The following is a 15000-nucleotide window of genomic DNA, read 5'->3' as shown; positions in this document are numbered from 1 at the left end:
TACTAGTTAAGGCTGACTAGTTAAGGCTGTACTGGTGAAGGCTGTACTGGTGAAGGCTGAAGGCTGTACTGGTGAAGGCTGTACTGGTGAAGGCTGAAGGCTGTACTGGTGAAGGCTGAAGGCTGTACTGGTGAAGGCTGAAGGCTGTACTGGTGAAGGCTGTACTGGTGAAGGCTGAAGGCTGTACTGGTGAAGGCTGTACTGGTGAAGGCTGTACTGGTGAAGGCTGTACTAGTTAAGGCTGACTAGTTAAGGCTGTACTGGTGAAGGCTGTACTGGTGAAGGCTGAAGGCTGTACTGGTGAAGGCTGAAGGCTGTACTGGTGAAGGCTGTACTGGTGAAGGCTGTACTGGTGAAGGCTGTACTGGTGAAGGCTGTATTTGGTAAGGCTGTATTTGGTAAGGCTTGACTGGTGAACGTTTACTACTAATGAGCACAAGAGTGAGCCAGAGTGAGGCTGAGTGCTTAACTTACACAGCTGAACACACACACATATTCATGACAAATTAGAGTTTAATGCTAACTGGGAATGTAACACTCATGATTCAAGCTCATATTACAACTACTTCTTTGAAACACACCCTATGGTCTGCTATGGTATGTCTTTAAGATTGCAAAAACAAAATGGCACTCTGTAAGTTCAAGCTGCTATATCAGAGCAGGAAAATCACATGACTGCGCACAAACACAAACACACCAGTCTGAGCTACAGTGCAGAACCCAGACGTAATAAAGAACAAAGGCAAGTAAAAAGAAGCTTCATAAGCAGTGATTACAAAATGAGTCAAATCAGTGACTGCATATGTGGATATGTAGTTTTTAGTGCTTGCAGTTTAACACGTTATTAATAGTTCATTTTTTTTTATCGCGCGATTAACGCGTTGTAAAAAAAAAAAAGACAAAAAAAGTAGTAGGCTAACGTTACGTTTGAGTGAATGGTGAGCGCGATACGGCGAAATGGATGATAAAAAGCTTCTGAATAGAAAGTTTACCTTTAAAAGTTGTGTTGTGCAAAAAAAGCGAGCTTCACTGTTGTCTGAAAATGTCAACAGGCAGCTGGCTGAAAGCACAGAAGTAGTAGGCTTACTTTTTATTGGTAACCTAACTGTTAGGGTTCATTGTTTTTGAAATAAGAGGCCTGACTTCTATGTTCACAGCAAACTTGAAAAAAAGAAAATATTAAGCCATGGTTTAACTGCACTATAGGCTGAGTCCTTGTTTATCTGTAATGTGCATTTTATAATTTTATTTTGTACCGCCCTGTTTGGCAATGTTGTTTTTCAATAAAATAAAACATTGCATAAAGCAAGCCAATCCACTTTTCCATGTTGATAAGAGCATTAAAAAAAAAATTCCTTTTGAGTTAACTATGACAAAAATGCGATTAATCGCGATTAACTATTTTAATCGTTTGACAGCACTAGTAGTTTTGTATGGGCGTCATTTACATTACATTACATTTAGTCATTTAGCAGACGCTTTTGTCCAAAGCGACGTACAAGGGAGAGAAGTCAAGCAAGGGCAATAAAACCTGCTGTAACAATAAATACTGCTTTTTTTTTTTTAAAGAAATAGAAAACGACATAGAAAGCTCTGGTAGTGCTAGGCAGTTCGTTCCACCAACGTGGAACTAGAACTGGGAATAGTCTGGATTGCCATGCTTGCAGTGCCAGACGCCGCTCACTAGATGAGCACAGCGTCCTGGGTGTAACATTTGCCCTTACAGAGCCAGCAAGCACTCTGTGGGCAAGCGTTAGTGACTTGAACTTAATGCGAGCAGCTACCGGCAGCCAGTGGAGCTCAATGAGTAGCGGGGTGACATGTGCCCTCTTTGGTTGGTATCAACCAGCTACATCCTACATGTCTTATGAAGTAATCTTTGAGGAAGGACCATTAGCCACCTGGTATACATGTCATTAGTCTGAATTTGAACACACTGTCAGCACAGTTCTGTTCCTGTGTGGATTCAGCTCTCGACGACCTTCTTTTATTGACCTGCTTGTCACTATAGCAGGGTGGAACTGAATCCAGGGCTGTCTCCCCTGTGGGAAGGTGAATGATGTGACACATGTCCCAACTTCCTCTCGGAGTTTGTTAGCGTGTTTATTGCATTAGAGTGACATGCGAGACAGGATGCGGGGGCCACCTGGGCTCTCACTGGCGAGGATGGCTGCTATCCATGTCTCGTGTGTCGTCTTCCGTAATGGGAGGAAAGGCAGTGGGTAAATAAATCCCCTCACTTTAGGAACGTGATGCTGGATGTCCAGCTTCAAGAGCGGTGGTGGGGGGTGGGAGGTGGGGGCTCTTAAGCAATTTGTCTTTATTCTTGTCTAAGCTTATTTTTTGCTTGTCTGCTGTGCTTGTATGCTCAGGTGTGACAATACAGAGCCACACAGTGTGTGAAGAGCATAGCAATAGCAATATTGGGGGAACACTGTTGTTTGTTTGTTTGTTTGTTTGTTTATCTGCTGCCTCTGTTTGCTCCGTTGTCGTTAAACCCCAGGTTGGTGTGACAAGCAGTTCCTGCAGCCACATTAGGACACATTGTACTGCTCCTTTAAGAGGCCAGTGGTATGCTGTAATGTACTTTAAATGATCATTCAATTCAATTCAATTCAATTCAATTTTATTTGTATAGCGCCATAACAATACAATTGCCTCTCGGCGCTTAACAGAGCCCAGAGCCTGAACCCCCTCATGAGATGTGATTGTCATGCATCTCCTCAATGCACATTATCGGGCACTGTGTCTCTGTATGTGGGCTGTTTAGCTTCATCTTTTAAGCATTTAGCTAACCTCATTAACAACAACAACCAATGCCTGTTAACCTCATTGACAGGTGCACCCATTTATACTGATGCAGTTAGCCTGTTCCGGCAGTGGCGTGGTCGCCGGAGCCGACTGCTTGTGATTCCACCAGACGCCACACAGCATGTTTCAGAAGCTTCCCAGAAGTGGCTCTCCACGCTGCTCTGCTAAAAATACGCGCCTAGTTTATTTTTGACGGAAGCCGCTTCAGGGACTCCGGGACGCCCGAAGCAGGAGAGTGAAATGACACTGTATGTGAAATAAAAATACTAGCCTATAGCCTAATACAAATAATGTCAACAACAACTAAAACATGTCGTTCATAGCTGGATTTAACTTAAATCTGTCTGTAGGCTGGAGCACTACAAAGTAGGAAATAACAACAATAAACACAATTACAACAGACAAAAAAAAGACACCATTTGATTACGTATCAAAGCCTTTGATAGAAGCACAAAAATTAAAGAAAAATCACCAAATCACCAAGCCAACAAAATCGGGCAAACAAGACGCTCCGCTTCTGAAACACTGCTGGTGGAACAAAACTGTGTCGCAAACACAACATCATTGACCTGTTACTGGTGTAAATCAGGAGTAACATTGGGCCTATTCGACATAGACCCATAACTGGTGACACTGAGGAGTAGTATTACGACCCGGCTCGTGACCAATTGTTACGAACCTGCTCTTGAGCCGCATCAAATGAAGAGCCAGATCACAGAGTTGTACAAAAATACCATTTATTCCTATACAACACAAAACACAGAGTAAAATTGTAAGTGCCAAGCACCAGCACCAAACACATGGTGCTCAAAGCACGTAGTGAATGCAAGGCCTCCTTCTGATGGCAAACCGCCTGGCTTTTATACACACCTCCCCAGGAGTGGAAAATCCGGGTAATTATGCCCATTCACCACCTAAAAGCTGTTGCACTGCCACTGCAAAGCCGGTAGGGGTGTGCAGGGGTGCAACAAGTAACATTGGGCCTGTTCGACAGGCCCTTCGTAGCGCCACACCTTTAGACCACACCAAGTGCACAGTGAACCAAAAGTATTCCACTCAACCCGACCAGTTGAATAGAAAAAAAAAAAGTCTTGATGGAGTAGGACAGCGTGATCATGAATGAGAAGCCGTCTGTGCATTGCTGTTTTATTGTAGGGAATGCAATAGGCAGCAGTGACAAGGAAAGTGACATGGTGATATTGCGTGGATTGGCTGCAGCCGTTGGGTGTCCAAGGTATAGGTCCATATTTCTGCCTGTGTGTGTGTGTACACTTAACAAGGTAGCTCAAGGTAACCTTCAGTTTATATGCTAAAATAGAACATATTATGTTTTTATACTAAAAAACACAGAAGTGCATAAAAAGTTGCGTAGATTCATTAGCGGCAGCGATTTTGATTGGTCACATGACCTTAGAGCTACCCAATGGTGTTCCTCCGCGCAGAGAGGGCTACACAGGGGGTGGTACTGAAGAGATGTAGCCCTATTTGAATAAACACTGTGTAGCACTTTGGACCAGTGCTACACAAAAGCAACCAAGCAAATACGTCCATAGCTTTTTTTCCCCCATCCAGATGTGCTCATCACCTTTAGGTGTCCTCTGGAAACACCTCCGTTGTGGTCTGGTGTACTGGCAGAGAATTCCGTATTGTGTTGTGTTGTGTTGAACTTGCAATTTGCAATTTCGTAAACTTGTGAATTAGCAGCATGTTTTCTAAAGCACATGTGATGTCAAATTGATGAAGATGTTTTCTTAATTTGCTTGTGTTGTCTATCGCATGTGTTTTTTTAAGTTGCAAGGCATTGAGCCATCAGGGCCACCGTATAAAACGCACTTGACAGACAGAGTGAGAGGGAGGGCTTACCTTGTTGGACCATTTGTAGGCCTGGAGGAGCTGACTGTAGAGTGGGGTCTTGTCCTGCACTGGGTCCAAGCTGAGCAGTCCACTGTTGTGTAGGGGATGGCTCTCTGACGGCCTGCCAACCAGATTGCTGAGACGCTCCAACTCACTGCAAATAAGGGGCAAATCTCTGGTCACCACGACCTCACTATCTTACAGAGAATACAGTAATATATATGGTATATGGACCCGATTAAAAGCTTTCTCCCCGGTGTACAATTGTTGCTGGACTCCTATACCTCAATTACGACCGTTCCTTGAGCACAATGAATAGGTCTGTTTCTGCATACCTTGACTAAAGATGCAGCCTTGTTGCAGACAGTGAAAGACAACACTCATGTGCGACAGCTTTTTCCAACCCGACGATAAAGGTATGGTTATAGAGAATAGAGAATAGCGAAAAGCCTCTACAGCGCGACAACATATTCTTCTGCACATTCGGTTGGGGATGTTGAAATAGATAATTGTCGGATTATGTTTTACACATACAGTAGTGAGCGGCCAAAATCAAATAACTAAGATCATTATCGGTATCGAAGTTACATAGGCTATTCGGCCACTTAACGTATATAACTTATCCTCTTTACGCATGTATCTCGACGTCTCAGGAAACTCTGTAATGATGAGCAATGATGACAGAGCACAAACGACTAGGTGGGTCTGGTAGTATATATGGGCATAAAGTCATAATTATTATGAAAAAATATATTGTTCATAATAATAGCTATGGTCAAGAAACGTTAGCTGACACTTGGCGTAACTTACTTCAAGTCGCGATTGACTGATTGCAAGTTATCTTGAAATTCGGTGATGAAAACCTTTTCTCTCCCTTCAAGGGTCTCCTTATTTTTCATTCCATCTTTCAGTGAATCGAAAACTCTTGTAACACTTGACCGTAGAGCCTGAATAGCATTGATTGCTTGAGAAAAAGCCTCCAAATTCACTCCAACATTCATACCGTCCGCCATTTTTCGTAGAGGTACCACACGGAAGGCGCATAAACAACGTCATTTGACAAACTGGGGATTCTGGGACATGTAGTTATATGAAGGCCCGTATTGAACTCGCGTATGTTCACCTGGTGTTGAGAATGAATTTTAACAACGCAGCCCGTATTTGTTCAGAAGTAATTCATGTTTCGATTTTATTTGTAATATAAATAGATATAGAGCTATTTCACAATATATATTTAAAAACCGTAATTTAAAAATCTCCCTTGTCACAGCAAATAGGCCAAACACCAATAAATCTCTTGAGTTCAGTTGCCTGGACCATATGTCTGGCCTGTCATTTGTTCCTCAAAATAGCCCCGTGCCCTGTAAGCCGAAAAGTCATGACCTAGTTTGAAGCCAATGTTCCTGAAACCTGCCTTGCAACTGACATATAGGTTATGAATAATAAGTGTGAAGCCAGCTCAGGGGCGTCCTTAGGATTCTCGTTCAGGGCAGGCCACGCACTTAAGGAAGTTGTACGATGCACGCACTCAACCAGCATGAGTCAGCAGCTCATTTTTTGGTAAATGAAGAGAAACCAGCTATTGGAAACAGGAGTGGGTGAGAGCGCCTGGAGCATGGGACAGTGTGACGGAGACCAGACTGCCAAACAAGCCATGTTTTAAAAGAAATTGGTTGAATGGAACATTCTCTTAAGGAGATCTTATGGATCTTGTGGGGATATAATAACTCAAGCACAGAAGATAAGTGACTTGTTTCCACAAGATCATGTCTTGGGTGCACAAAATAAAAATATCACCTCATGGGACTTTAGGGGTTCCATATTATCTTGTTATATAATGTATCCCACTTTATGGTAGGTTTAACATTTTTAATAAACACGTTTTCTTTCTATTTTACATCACAGATGCCATCTAGATAACTTGCTTGCACTGACGTAGGACTACATTCCACGGATTTTAGCATTTTGAAAGAAAGAATAAACGCTGACTGGATAAATACTGAAGAAAATGTGTTTCTTGGTCAATAACTCATGTGCCCCAACATTAACCCAACCCTGGTTTTATATGTTGTCCTTAAAAGATTCAACTCAGTCTACCTTACAGTGAAAGACTGACTCCCTCAAACCTTTCTCTTGATTTTAAAGTCTTAATGAATGCTCATTAGAGGCAATCCAGTTTTGACCTGACAAATGTCTCTGTCGTACTGTTCCGGCCTCATCTCAAGCAACTGAATGACATTTCAGCCGAAACAGTCGAGACAGGCATTGTCAGTAGAACTTTAGTTATAATGTGAATGGTTTGGAACATGTTGGTCCACTGTCTCTCGAAGGATGGTGCACAGATTAGAATCAGTCACCTGCTGCATCATCGTGCAGTTGTTGCGCCAGCTCAAGTTCAACATTGCCAAGTCCAGGGGTACAGTTCCAAAAAGCATAGCTGGAATCATGTAGTTACAATTCAACAGTTCCCAAAACCATAGTTCGAACTATCAAGGTAATGTTGAGAACTTACTTTCATTTAGCATCATAGGTGTTTTCAAAAACCATACAGTTCGATCTAACATTGACATACACTGTTGTTAAGTTGTGTAGTTCCAACTACATAGTTCTACTGTACAGCTCTCAACAGGTTGGAAGCTTAGTTCCAGATACTTCCTGTCTAAGACAGTGATGATGTCCGTTTTTGGTGTTCAAATTAATCATTATAAATGTATTCCCATTCCTTGTTAATATTTTACATTGTTAACCACCACACAATAACTTATAAGTGCCTTAAGCAAAAAATGCATTTAAAATGCCCACTTGCAGGATTGAGCATGTGAGTTGAATTCACACACCTGAAAACAATAATGCGAGATAACTGTTGATAATATGTAGCCTATTATCAGCCTATTAATATTCTTGTGTTGTCTGGAAGAGATATGGTGTATGCTTTACATAGAACTAGTAACAGACGCTCAGAATGATAATTATGCAGACTACAAAATCCTTTCAGTCTGGCTGTGATCCCAATGCCTCCAAGGCCTCAGGAAAGAAACTGTATGCATCTTCGCCTACTGAGCCGACAGCAAATGTTGTGTTTATTTGGAAATGCCACAATAAATAACTGTTTAACGTACATTTGTAAAAGCTTATGAAAGGTAATTAAATACAGACAGCAGTTTCAAAAGGCATGCCTGTACGAACAAATTAATAGGCTAAATTACCTGGATTTTAGGGGAAATTATTCCTGGTTGAAATTGAGGTAGGCTATCCTAAGGCTGAATCCCATTTCACCCCCTACCCCTTCGTCTTTCCCCTTCCCCTCCGTTTTGCGTGTTCACGTGGAGGGGTAGTGCTATCCCAATTCACATTAGGACAGAGGGGTAGGGGCGAGGGGAAGGGCTTTCCACCCCTCCAAACGGAGATTTTCCGAGGGCACACTTCAGACGAAGGGGTGAGACCGATTTCCCCAAATGCATTGCGAACCCGTGATCATTAAAGAAGAAACATTGCGCGAGTCCCTTTAAAAATGTCGGAAACAGCAGGAAAAGCATCACACAAATGAAAGTATTTTCTTTGTAATTCATGGTTTTAAAACTTGCTTGATGAAATGTTGCATTGTGTTAATAACAGCTGCAGGCGCCATGTTTGTTTATGTCTGGTGAGTGACAGCTGTCGCTCTCCGGTAACGTAACAGCTGACGCAGCGTACTGATGACGTACGTAAGTGTTGCAGGGCTATCCCAATTCGTAGGGCTAGAGTTTAAACCCCTTCGACTACCCCTCCGTTTGAAAAAGCGAGGGCAAAGGGGTAGGGGTAAGGGTAGGGGTGGAGATTAGAAATGGGATTGGGCCTAAATCTCAGTGATCAACCCCTCTGGTTTGCCACCCAGGGGTAAGTGGTAAACCTCCTAAAAGAAGAGCCTTGTGGCTTTGTTTTGCTAGGAGAATAAAGCCTTTCTATTAGGAGATATACCACTTACTCTGAGTAATTTGAAAAAGAAAAAAAAACGTATTTACCTGGTTTGAACAACTAACCTAATTAAATTGGATTATAGTACTATGTTGATTCGACAGTTTGGGGGAACCATTGTACTTCAGATGTTAGTTAGTTTAATACCATGTTATTAACATACCATGTTAGCTCAATACTTACCTCCATCCTTGTAGGGGAAACGAACCCAGTACTGAGCATCACTATAAGGACAGTTTCAGTTGGCTTTTTATATATATATATTTTCGCGTAGGCCATTGGGAACCATCTCAGTCAGTGAAACCTGATTATCATACAGAACAGCAAAAGGTTGCCGGACATGTTTGCATTTGAAGCCTAGCTCATTAAAAAGCCTAGGAGGTGTCTTAAACAGTTTTGGAGATGCTTGTTTCTCAGATCTGCACCGCTGAATCCGAGGTATGTTCCACGTGCTTCGTTATTGCACTTTACTGGAATAAATATTGCGCACTTTACTGGAATAAATATTGCGCACTTTACTGGAATAAAGACAGACAACTTTATGGTAGGGGGTTTGTCCCCCCTGTCCCCCCCGGGATCTCCGCCTATGGAACTTGCGCCTGAGACGCGCGTCTCATGCAGGCAATGTGTATGATCTTACCTGTTTATATGGGCGCCAACATGAAAATCAACAGGTAACGCTGCCGCAATGCACACCCAATGCAGTCAGTGTGAAACGGGCCTTAAGCTCCTCTGGTCTGCCTGCTTTTTGTTGGTGTTGTTGCCTTGAAAAGTTAAATTAAACTACATTGCTTTCTTTTTTATTCTTTACATTTCAATTTACTCTCGTGTTACTTATTACATTTCGCTTCCACCCATTCTGCTTCAAGTTCACTCCCGCCTTCAGTATGCATAATGATCAAGACAGACCGACCTCCCTGTCCCACGGGGTGCGCAGAGGGCGTGTTCGGTATATAGGTGGGGACACTACCGAGCCTGCTATTAAATTAACCACCCCCTATTATCCTCTCATAATTTCATATCGGTGGCATAACATATACCTTTGAATATCATATACCAATAAGCTATCATGGCCTACAAGGTAAATTCACAACTAAAATATGTTTTGAATTAATTTAAATATGCCAGACTCATAAGAACAACTGCATTCTGTATTCTAGGGCTACAGGCAAGAAGTAGGCCTAAGCCACAGAGGAACTTGTCTTAAATCTAGCTGTGAGACTGGTGCGCTCGCTGCTCCTTTAAGCGTTTGGAGGGAGGGGGTGTGATCTGCCGATGGGATGCTTCTCTGTCAGGGCGGCAGATGAAGTTCTACTCGCTCTACTCCCGCACTTCACCACAGCTGATCCACGCCGATAAGAGATGAGTACGTCCTGATTTGTATCTCCTCTGACTTAACAAAAAAGAAGGGGATCGCTGTTTTAAGGCGGTCGAGTTTTAAAAACTGATCCGGCGAGATAGAGAAATAGCCTAGGTAGATAGGCGAGACAGATAGATATTGTAGATAAAACAGGGACGAGATAAAGAGATAGGGACCGTACGGAGGGAGAGGAGGGGATGGAGAGTGAGGGGTGGGATCTTCTATGGAGCGTCTCTTGTCCTTGAGAGCTCGGGACAACACCGATCGTAAAAAAAGTGGAGGAGCGTGCGAGAGGGTCAGCGTGGACTCTCTGAAAAGTGAAACAACTCACTTCCATTATTTTGGGAGAGAGATGATTTATTGCGGCCAAAGGCGGATCTAGGGCACCTTCCCAGTTTTACGGACCAGCCCAGAGAATAAACAGAGGGGGAAGCGCATCCCGTTTAATCCTCTTACGGAAGAGAGTACTGTTCGTTTCATTTCAATCCTTAAATAAAGTGGAACTCTAATATTTGGCTTATACAGGACTGAAACGAAATGACGCACGTCTGCAAATGTAACCTCAACTGCCCCACAGATCATGGGTAAGTGCCGCCTTACTTAAAACGATACACAGATTAAAACGTAAAATGAATTATGAATTTAATTTGATTGAGCACATTAGGCTATGGTTTGTAGTCTGCATTTCAAGTGATGAAAGTCATTACATCTAGAAAACTTTTAAACTGTGTTGATATTTTGGCACTGAGAAGTGGACTGAAATATTTAGAAGATTCGAAACATAATTTATTTAGTTTCAGAATAAATTCCTTCCATTTCTTACAGTTGTGTGCACGTAACTTGTGTTGTCCAGGGAATTGCATTAACTCACCGCCGGGCACACAGCAAAATTTCTAATTCATGTTCAATCTTTAAAATGAAGTGGCTTTTAATCAAAGACATTTTGAGAAAATCCATTTCCACACCTAAAGCTGGCAACTTTTTAATGCATCGCAATTGGTTTAATGTTCTAACAGTAAGACCTATATGAACTCCATGCAGAAATAAGATACTGAAATAATTGCATTATTACCATTTATCACTATCCTGCTGATATTAATCAACAATTATTTTGTTTTGGTTTTTCTTTTTTAATGTAAAGTCAGAGATGAAGACGCTCCCTCCCCAAAGTGGTATGTCACCCGGCTCCCAGACACCTGCGTCAGGCCCGAGACCCCCCATGTCTTCTCTTTCCCCCGGCCATCTTCGGATGAGAGGATATGATCGCCTACCCACAAGGGCTGGAGCCGAATGATGGTGCACGCGAGTCCGCGGAGAAACAAACGCGTGTTTGCAATACTCAGTTTCTCGCTGAAAATATTTAAGAACAGTAAGCTAAGCGAATCACAACAATTATAAAAACAAAAGTATAATAATTCATAAACTATTTTTTATATCAAACTAAAGTTTTTTTTAAGAGTCAGCTCCTAACAAACTATAACGCATTCAAGGTTCAGGGATCTGCTTGTCCGGAGAACATTTTTTTTTTCTCAGAATGGAGACATTTTTTTCCAGCCTAAATAAACATTGGATTTCATGCTGATAACGTCCACGAGGGACACGACAGTGGCACCGCAAGCCTTTCACCGGACTCACGGACCATGCCTATGGTCCATCCTAGTGCCATGCTCCCGCAGTTGCTGGTGCTTTTGCACTGCCTCTCATTGACTGTTGGCCAGTACAGCAGCTGCAAGTCGCTGGTTAGTACGGACGATGGCCCAACATGGGAGTACTACGCTTGCCAACCCAGACCCATGAATATGAAGCAGTACATGCAGATCAAAGTAGACCCGCCCGGTATCACATGCGGAAACCCACCGGAGCGGTTCTGCACACTGGTGAGTTGATTTGTTCCTGTTCTCTTGACAATCAGAGACCAGTTGTGTGCGTCTGCCTTCGGAAACATAAAAAAAGCAATTTCTACATCTCTCCCCCCTAAGGCTTATATGGCATGTTTAAAACTAAAGTATAGCAACAAATAAAAAATAGGTCTTTAGATTCAAATTATTTGTGATATCCTATATTGCCAATACATATATCAAGGCAACATACAGGTATGAATATATTGTCTGTATGTGTAAACGTATAATAGTGACACATGTAACAATGCATCAAAACTATTTAAAAATGAATTTCAACTGTTTTCCAGCGTCATTAAACAGTTGTTTAGGCCTGGAAATAACAGTCAGTTGACTTCCAAGCATGACACACTCAAACATATTAGGTACACTCTTCTTTGGAGTAAAATGGCCATTAAGGGAGGTCTGGGGCAATAACGTCTTCTAGCAGTGCAACACTGCAAAGCCCCTCTAAAATGGAAAGTTAGCAAGTCAATGTGATAGATCAACGAATGTGATAGATCAATGAATCAATACATCCTAAAATGTCCGTCAGCATCCTGTATGACTGCGTTGTGCTCCAGAGGGCCAAGATTGCGTCCATGTGCTGATTCAGATTAAGTGCCCCGCTCAGTGGCACTGCCACTCATAGTCTCTCCAGGACACAGCTGGCGTTAAGCCTGGTTCACCGTATACTCCACATGTTACACACCGCTCCCCTGAGCGGACAGACACACACACACTGGAATCTCAGAGGCACTCCTAGCCTGGCCATCCATCCTGAAATGTGCGATCTGTATGTTTGTGTGTGTGTGTGTGTGTGTGTGGGTGTGTGTGTGAGGTCGTTGGTTAGTGGTCTCTGCGGGCCTGGCCTCTCTCTCTCTCTCTAGTTTTGAGGAAGCAGGGTTCGAGGGTGGGTAATCTCTCCATCACAGGAAAAGGGATGAGTGGTGGCGTTTGGGCAGGCAGCCAGGGAGACCTGATTGTAAAATAATCGGATGTAGGATTTTTGTCCAGCTGGTCTGATACTACACGTATGGACAGGAACAGACACTGTTAAGTCATCCACATGAAGCGTGGATTGTGCAGCGGGGTGGAGTGGTGGGTGCAGTAGGATGGAGCAGGCGGTAGTGGCGGACTAGGGCAGTGGGGGCAGCGGGGCAGGCCTCCTCTGGAGTGGATCAGTACCACAACTGGGCCAGCGCCGTCACAGAACCAGCTGCAGTGTTACGTGGGCACGCTTAAAAAGCAGTGTCACATATTCCTCTCGTCATCTCTTTTGAACCAGCATCATTAAACAGTTGTTTAGGCCTGGAAATGATGCCGGTTAAAAAGCAGTGTCACATTTTCCTCTCGTCATCTCTTTTACGCAACCGCGTGGTTAACACTCTCTTGGTGTGAAGTCTTAATCATATTTCGCACAGTTTTAGGCCACGTTGTCCTGGTCTGTATCTAAAGGCCAGCATGAATCGTTGCAGTGAGTGTGATTGGGATGTTACTGGCGGAGGAGGAGAAGAGGAGAAGAGGAGAAGAGGAGAGGAGGAGAGGAGGAGAGGAGGAGAAGAGAGGCATAGCAGTCCTAGTGCTCTCGGCACTGTGTTCTCTGTCCCTTTTGAAAAAGAGTAGTAGTGCAGTAGTCGCCATCATCACAGCTAAAGCACGGAAAACCTGCCATTTAAATAGAGTTTGAACGTAGTAATGATTATCTTATTTCCCACCACACATTCGCTCTTTATACTGCGTCCCTCTCGTCAAGGTGACTCTGTTTAAAACGCTCTCCATGTCTCTCCATTCTCACATGTGGACTTTGACACACGTATTGATCTTTGACACACGTATTGATTGAAGTTAGATTGCTGTGGGATATCCAGTGACGGGCTGTTCACTTAGTGGCTCTATAGTTGAATATTATTTTGAACCGGTTATTTAGATAATATGCAGGATGTGTCAAACTTTAGCCACAAGCTCCGGTTTATCCTGCTGCTCTTTTCTCATTGCCGGAAGTCGGTGGATATCTGTTAACGACTCCTTAAAGAAGTCGGTGGATATCTGTTAATGACTCCTTAAAGAAGTGCTGACAGGTCGTACGGACTCAGCAAAGTGATCCTCGGACTTTTCTTAAGTGGTACTCTGATATTTTTTTTTGGGGGGGGATTGAAGTTGGAGCGGCTGGTCAGTTTGGCTACTAGCTTCCGCAAGTCCACTCTTGAATACTTGATGAAACATTAATGGCCTAAATATTGGCTTTACTGAGTAAGGCACAGTGTGGCCTTCTGACTCAGAAGACACTAGAGATGCATTTCAGGAGGATCGGGGCGTTACCATGTCCTTCTATGTAAGCACTTTTTTCTGCTGGTCGATAAAAGCTGACTGCTCATACAGTCATCAGGCTACTCTGCATTCACATCTGCACAGAGAGAGATGCCACAGCAGCGGATACTGGTGCGGATCCGGCTGGGCTCTGGCCCGCGTCCGGCCCAGCCTCACTGGCTCTCTGGACAGGAAGGAGGAGGTCTGAGCAGGGGGAGAGCACTTAAACCACGGCGGCGGAGGAGGCTGGCGGCTTAAAAGCCTCACTTCCACCGAAGCCTTTGAGTTTAATGTAGCTGGTACAAGCGGCCGACTGGGGGGAACTGAGGCTGCAGTACAATCAAGTTCTATTGGCGCCATGGCGACGGCCATTGTGATGAAGTAAAACTCCAGAATGGGAGAAGAAAGCAGCAATATGACACAAGCGAGAGTGGGGCTGGTGAAAGATATCCTCACGGCTGTGATTCCGCCATAGGCACTCGTGATTCTATATGACTTTGTGTGTGGGAGTTCGTTTTTATTTGCTCAATACTTTTTTGTTTATCTAATCAAAAAAAAATTGAGTGCATTCAATTTATGTAATTTTCCCCCATTTGTTTTCAAAGGCGTGTAATTGATGGGAATAAGGGCGGCCGATTGGAGCGCGTTGCCTTTCTCCAGGAGGGCTCTCTCCGGCTCATTAATGATTTACAGGAACTCTCAGTCACTTGGGCCCACAGGAGATGCCGTTGCATTTCTACTTCCTTCTTTTGCCTGAGCATGATATTAGCTGCATGCATCCCGCCCGGCACTGCGAGCCTACGCCGTAACGCAGACAGGACTAATGAGAGAGAG

General features: G+C 43.5%; 2 protein-coding genes across 2 annotated transcripts in view; one reads left to right on the top strand and one right to left on the bottom strand.

The window, feature by feature from the left end:
* med27 (mediator complex subunit 27) overlaps positions 1-5690 on the bottom strand; it is an 80417-nt gene extending 74727 nt beyond the window's left edge. Inside the window, exons 1-2 of the mRNA XM_080852509.1 lie at positions 5476-5690; positions 4675-4819 (exon numbers count right to left, since the gene is read on the bottom strand). Coding sequence (XP_080708635.1) covers positions 4675-4819; positions 5476-5678 — 348 coding nt within the window. The 5' untranslated portion in view covers positions 5679-5690. The remainder of the gene's footprint in view (positions 1-4674; positions 4820-5475) is intronic.
* Positions 5691-11619: 5929 nt separating this feature from the next.
* Positions 11620-15000, top strand: part of ntng2a (netrin g2a) — a gene marked incomplete at both ends in the record, with an annotated part of 77625 nt that continues 74244 nt past the window's right edge. Inside the window, one exon of the mRNA XM_080852565.1 lies at positions 11620-11856. Coding sequence (XP_080708691.1) covers positions 11620-11856 — 237 coding nt within the window. The remainder of the gene's footprint in view (positions 11857-15000) is intronic.

Source organism: Sprattus sprattus (genome assembly GCF_963457725.1).
Source record: "Sprattus sprattus genome assembly, chromosome: 15".
Classification (NCBI taxonomy): Eukaryota; Metazoa; Chordata; class Actinopteri; order Clupeiformes; family Clupeidae; genus Sprattus; species Sprattus sprattus.
Note: the sequence above shows the minus strand (reverse complement) of the source record. Positions and strands in the feature narration are given on the sequence as shown.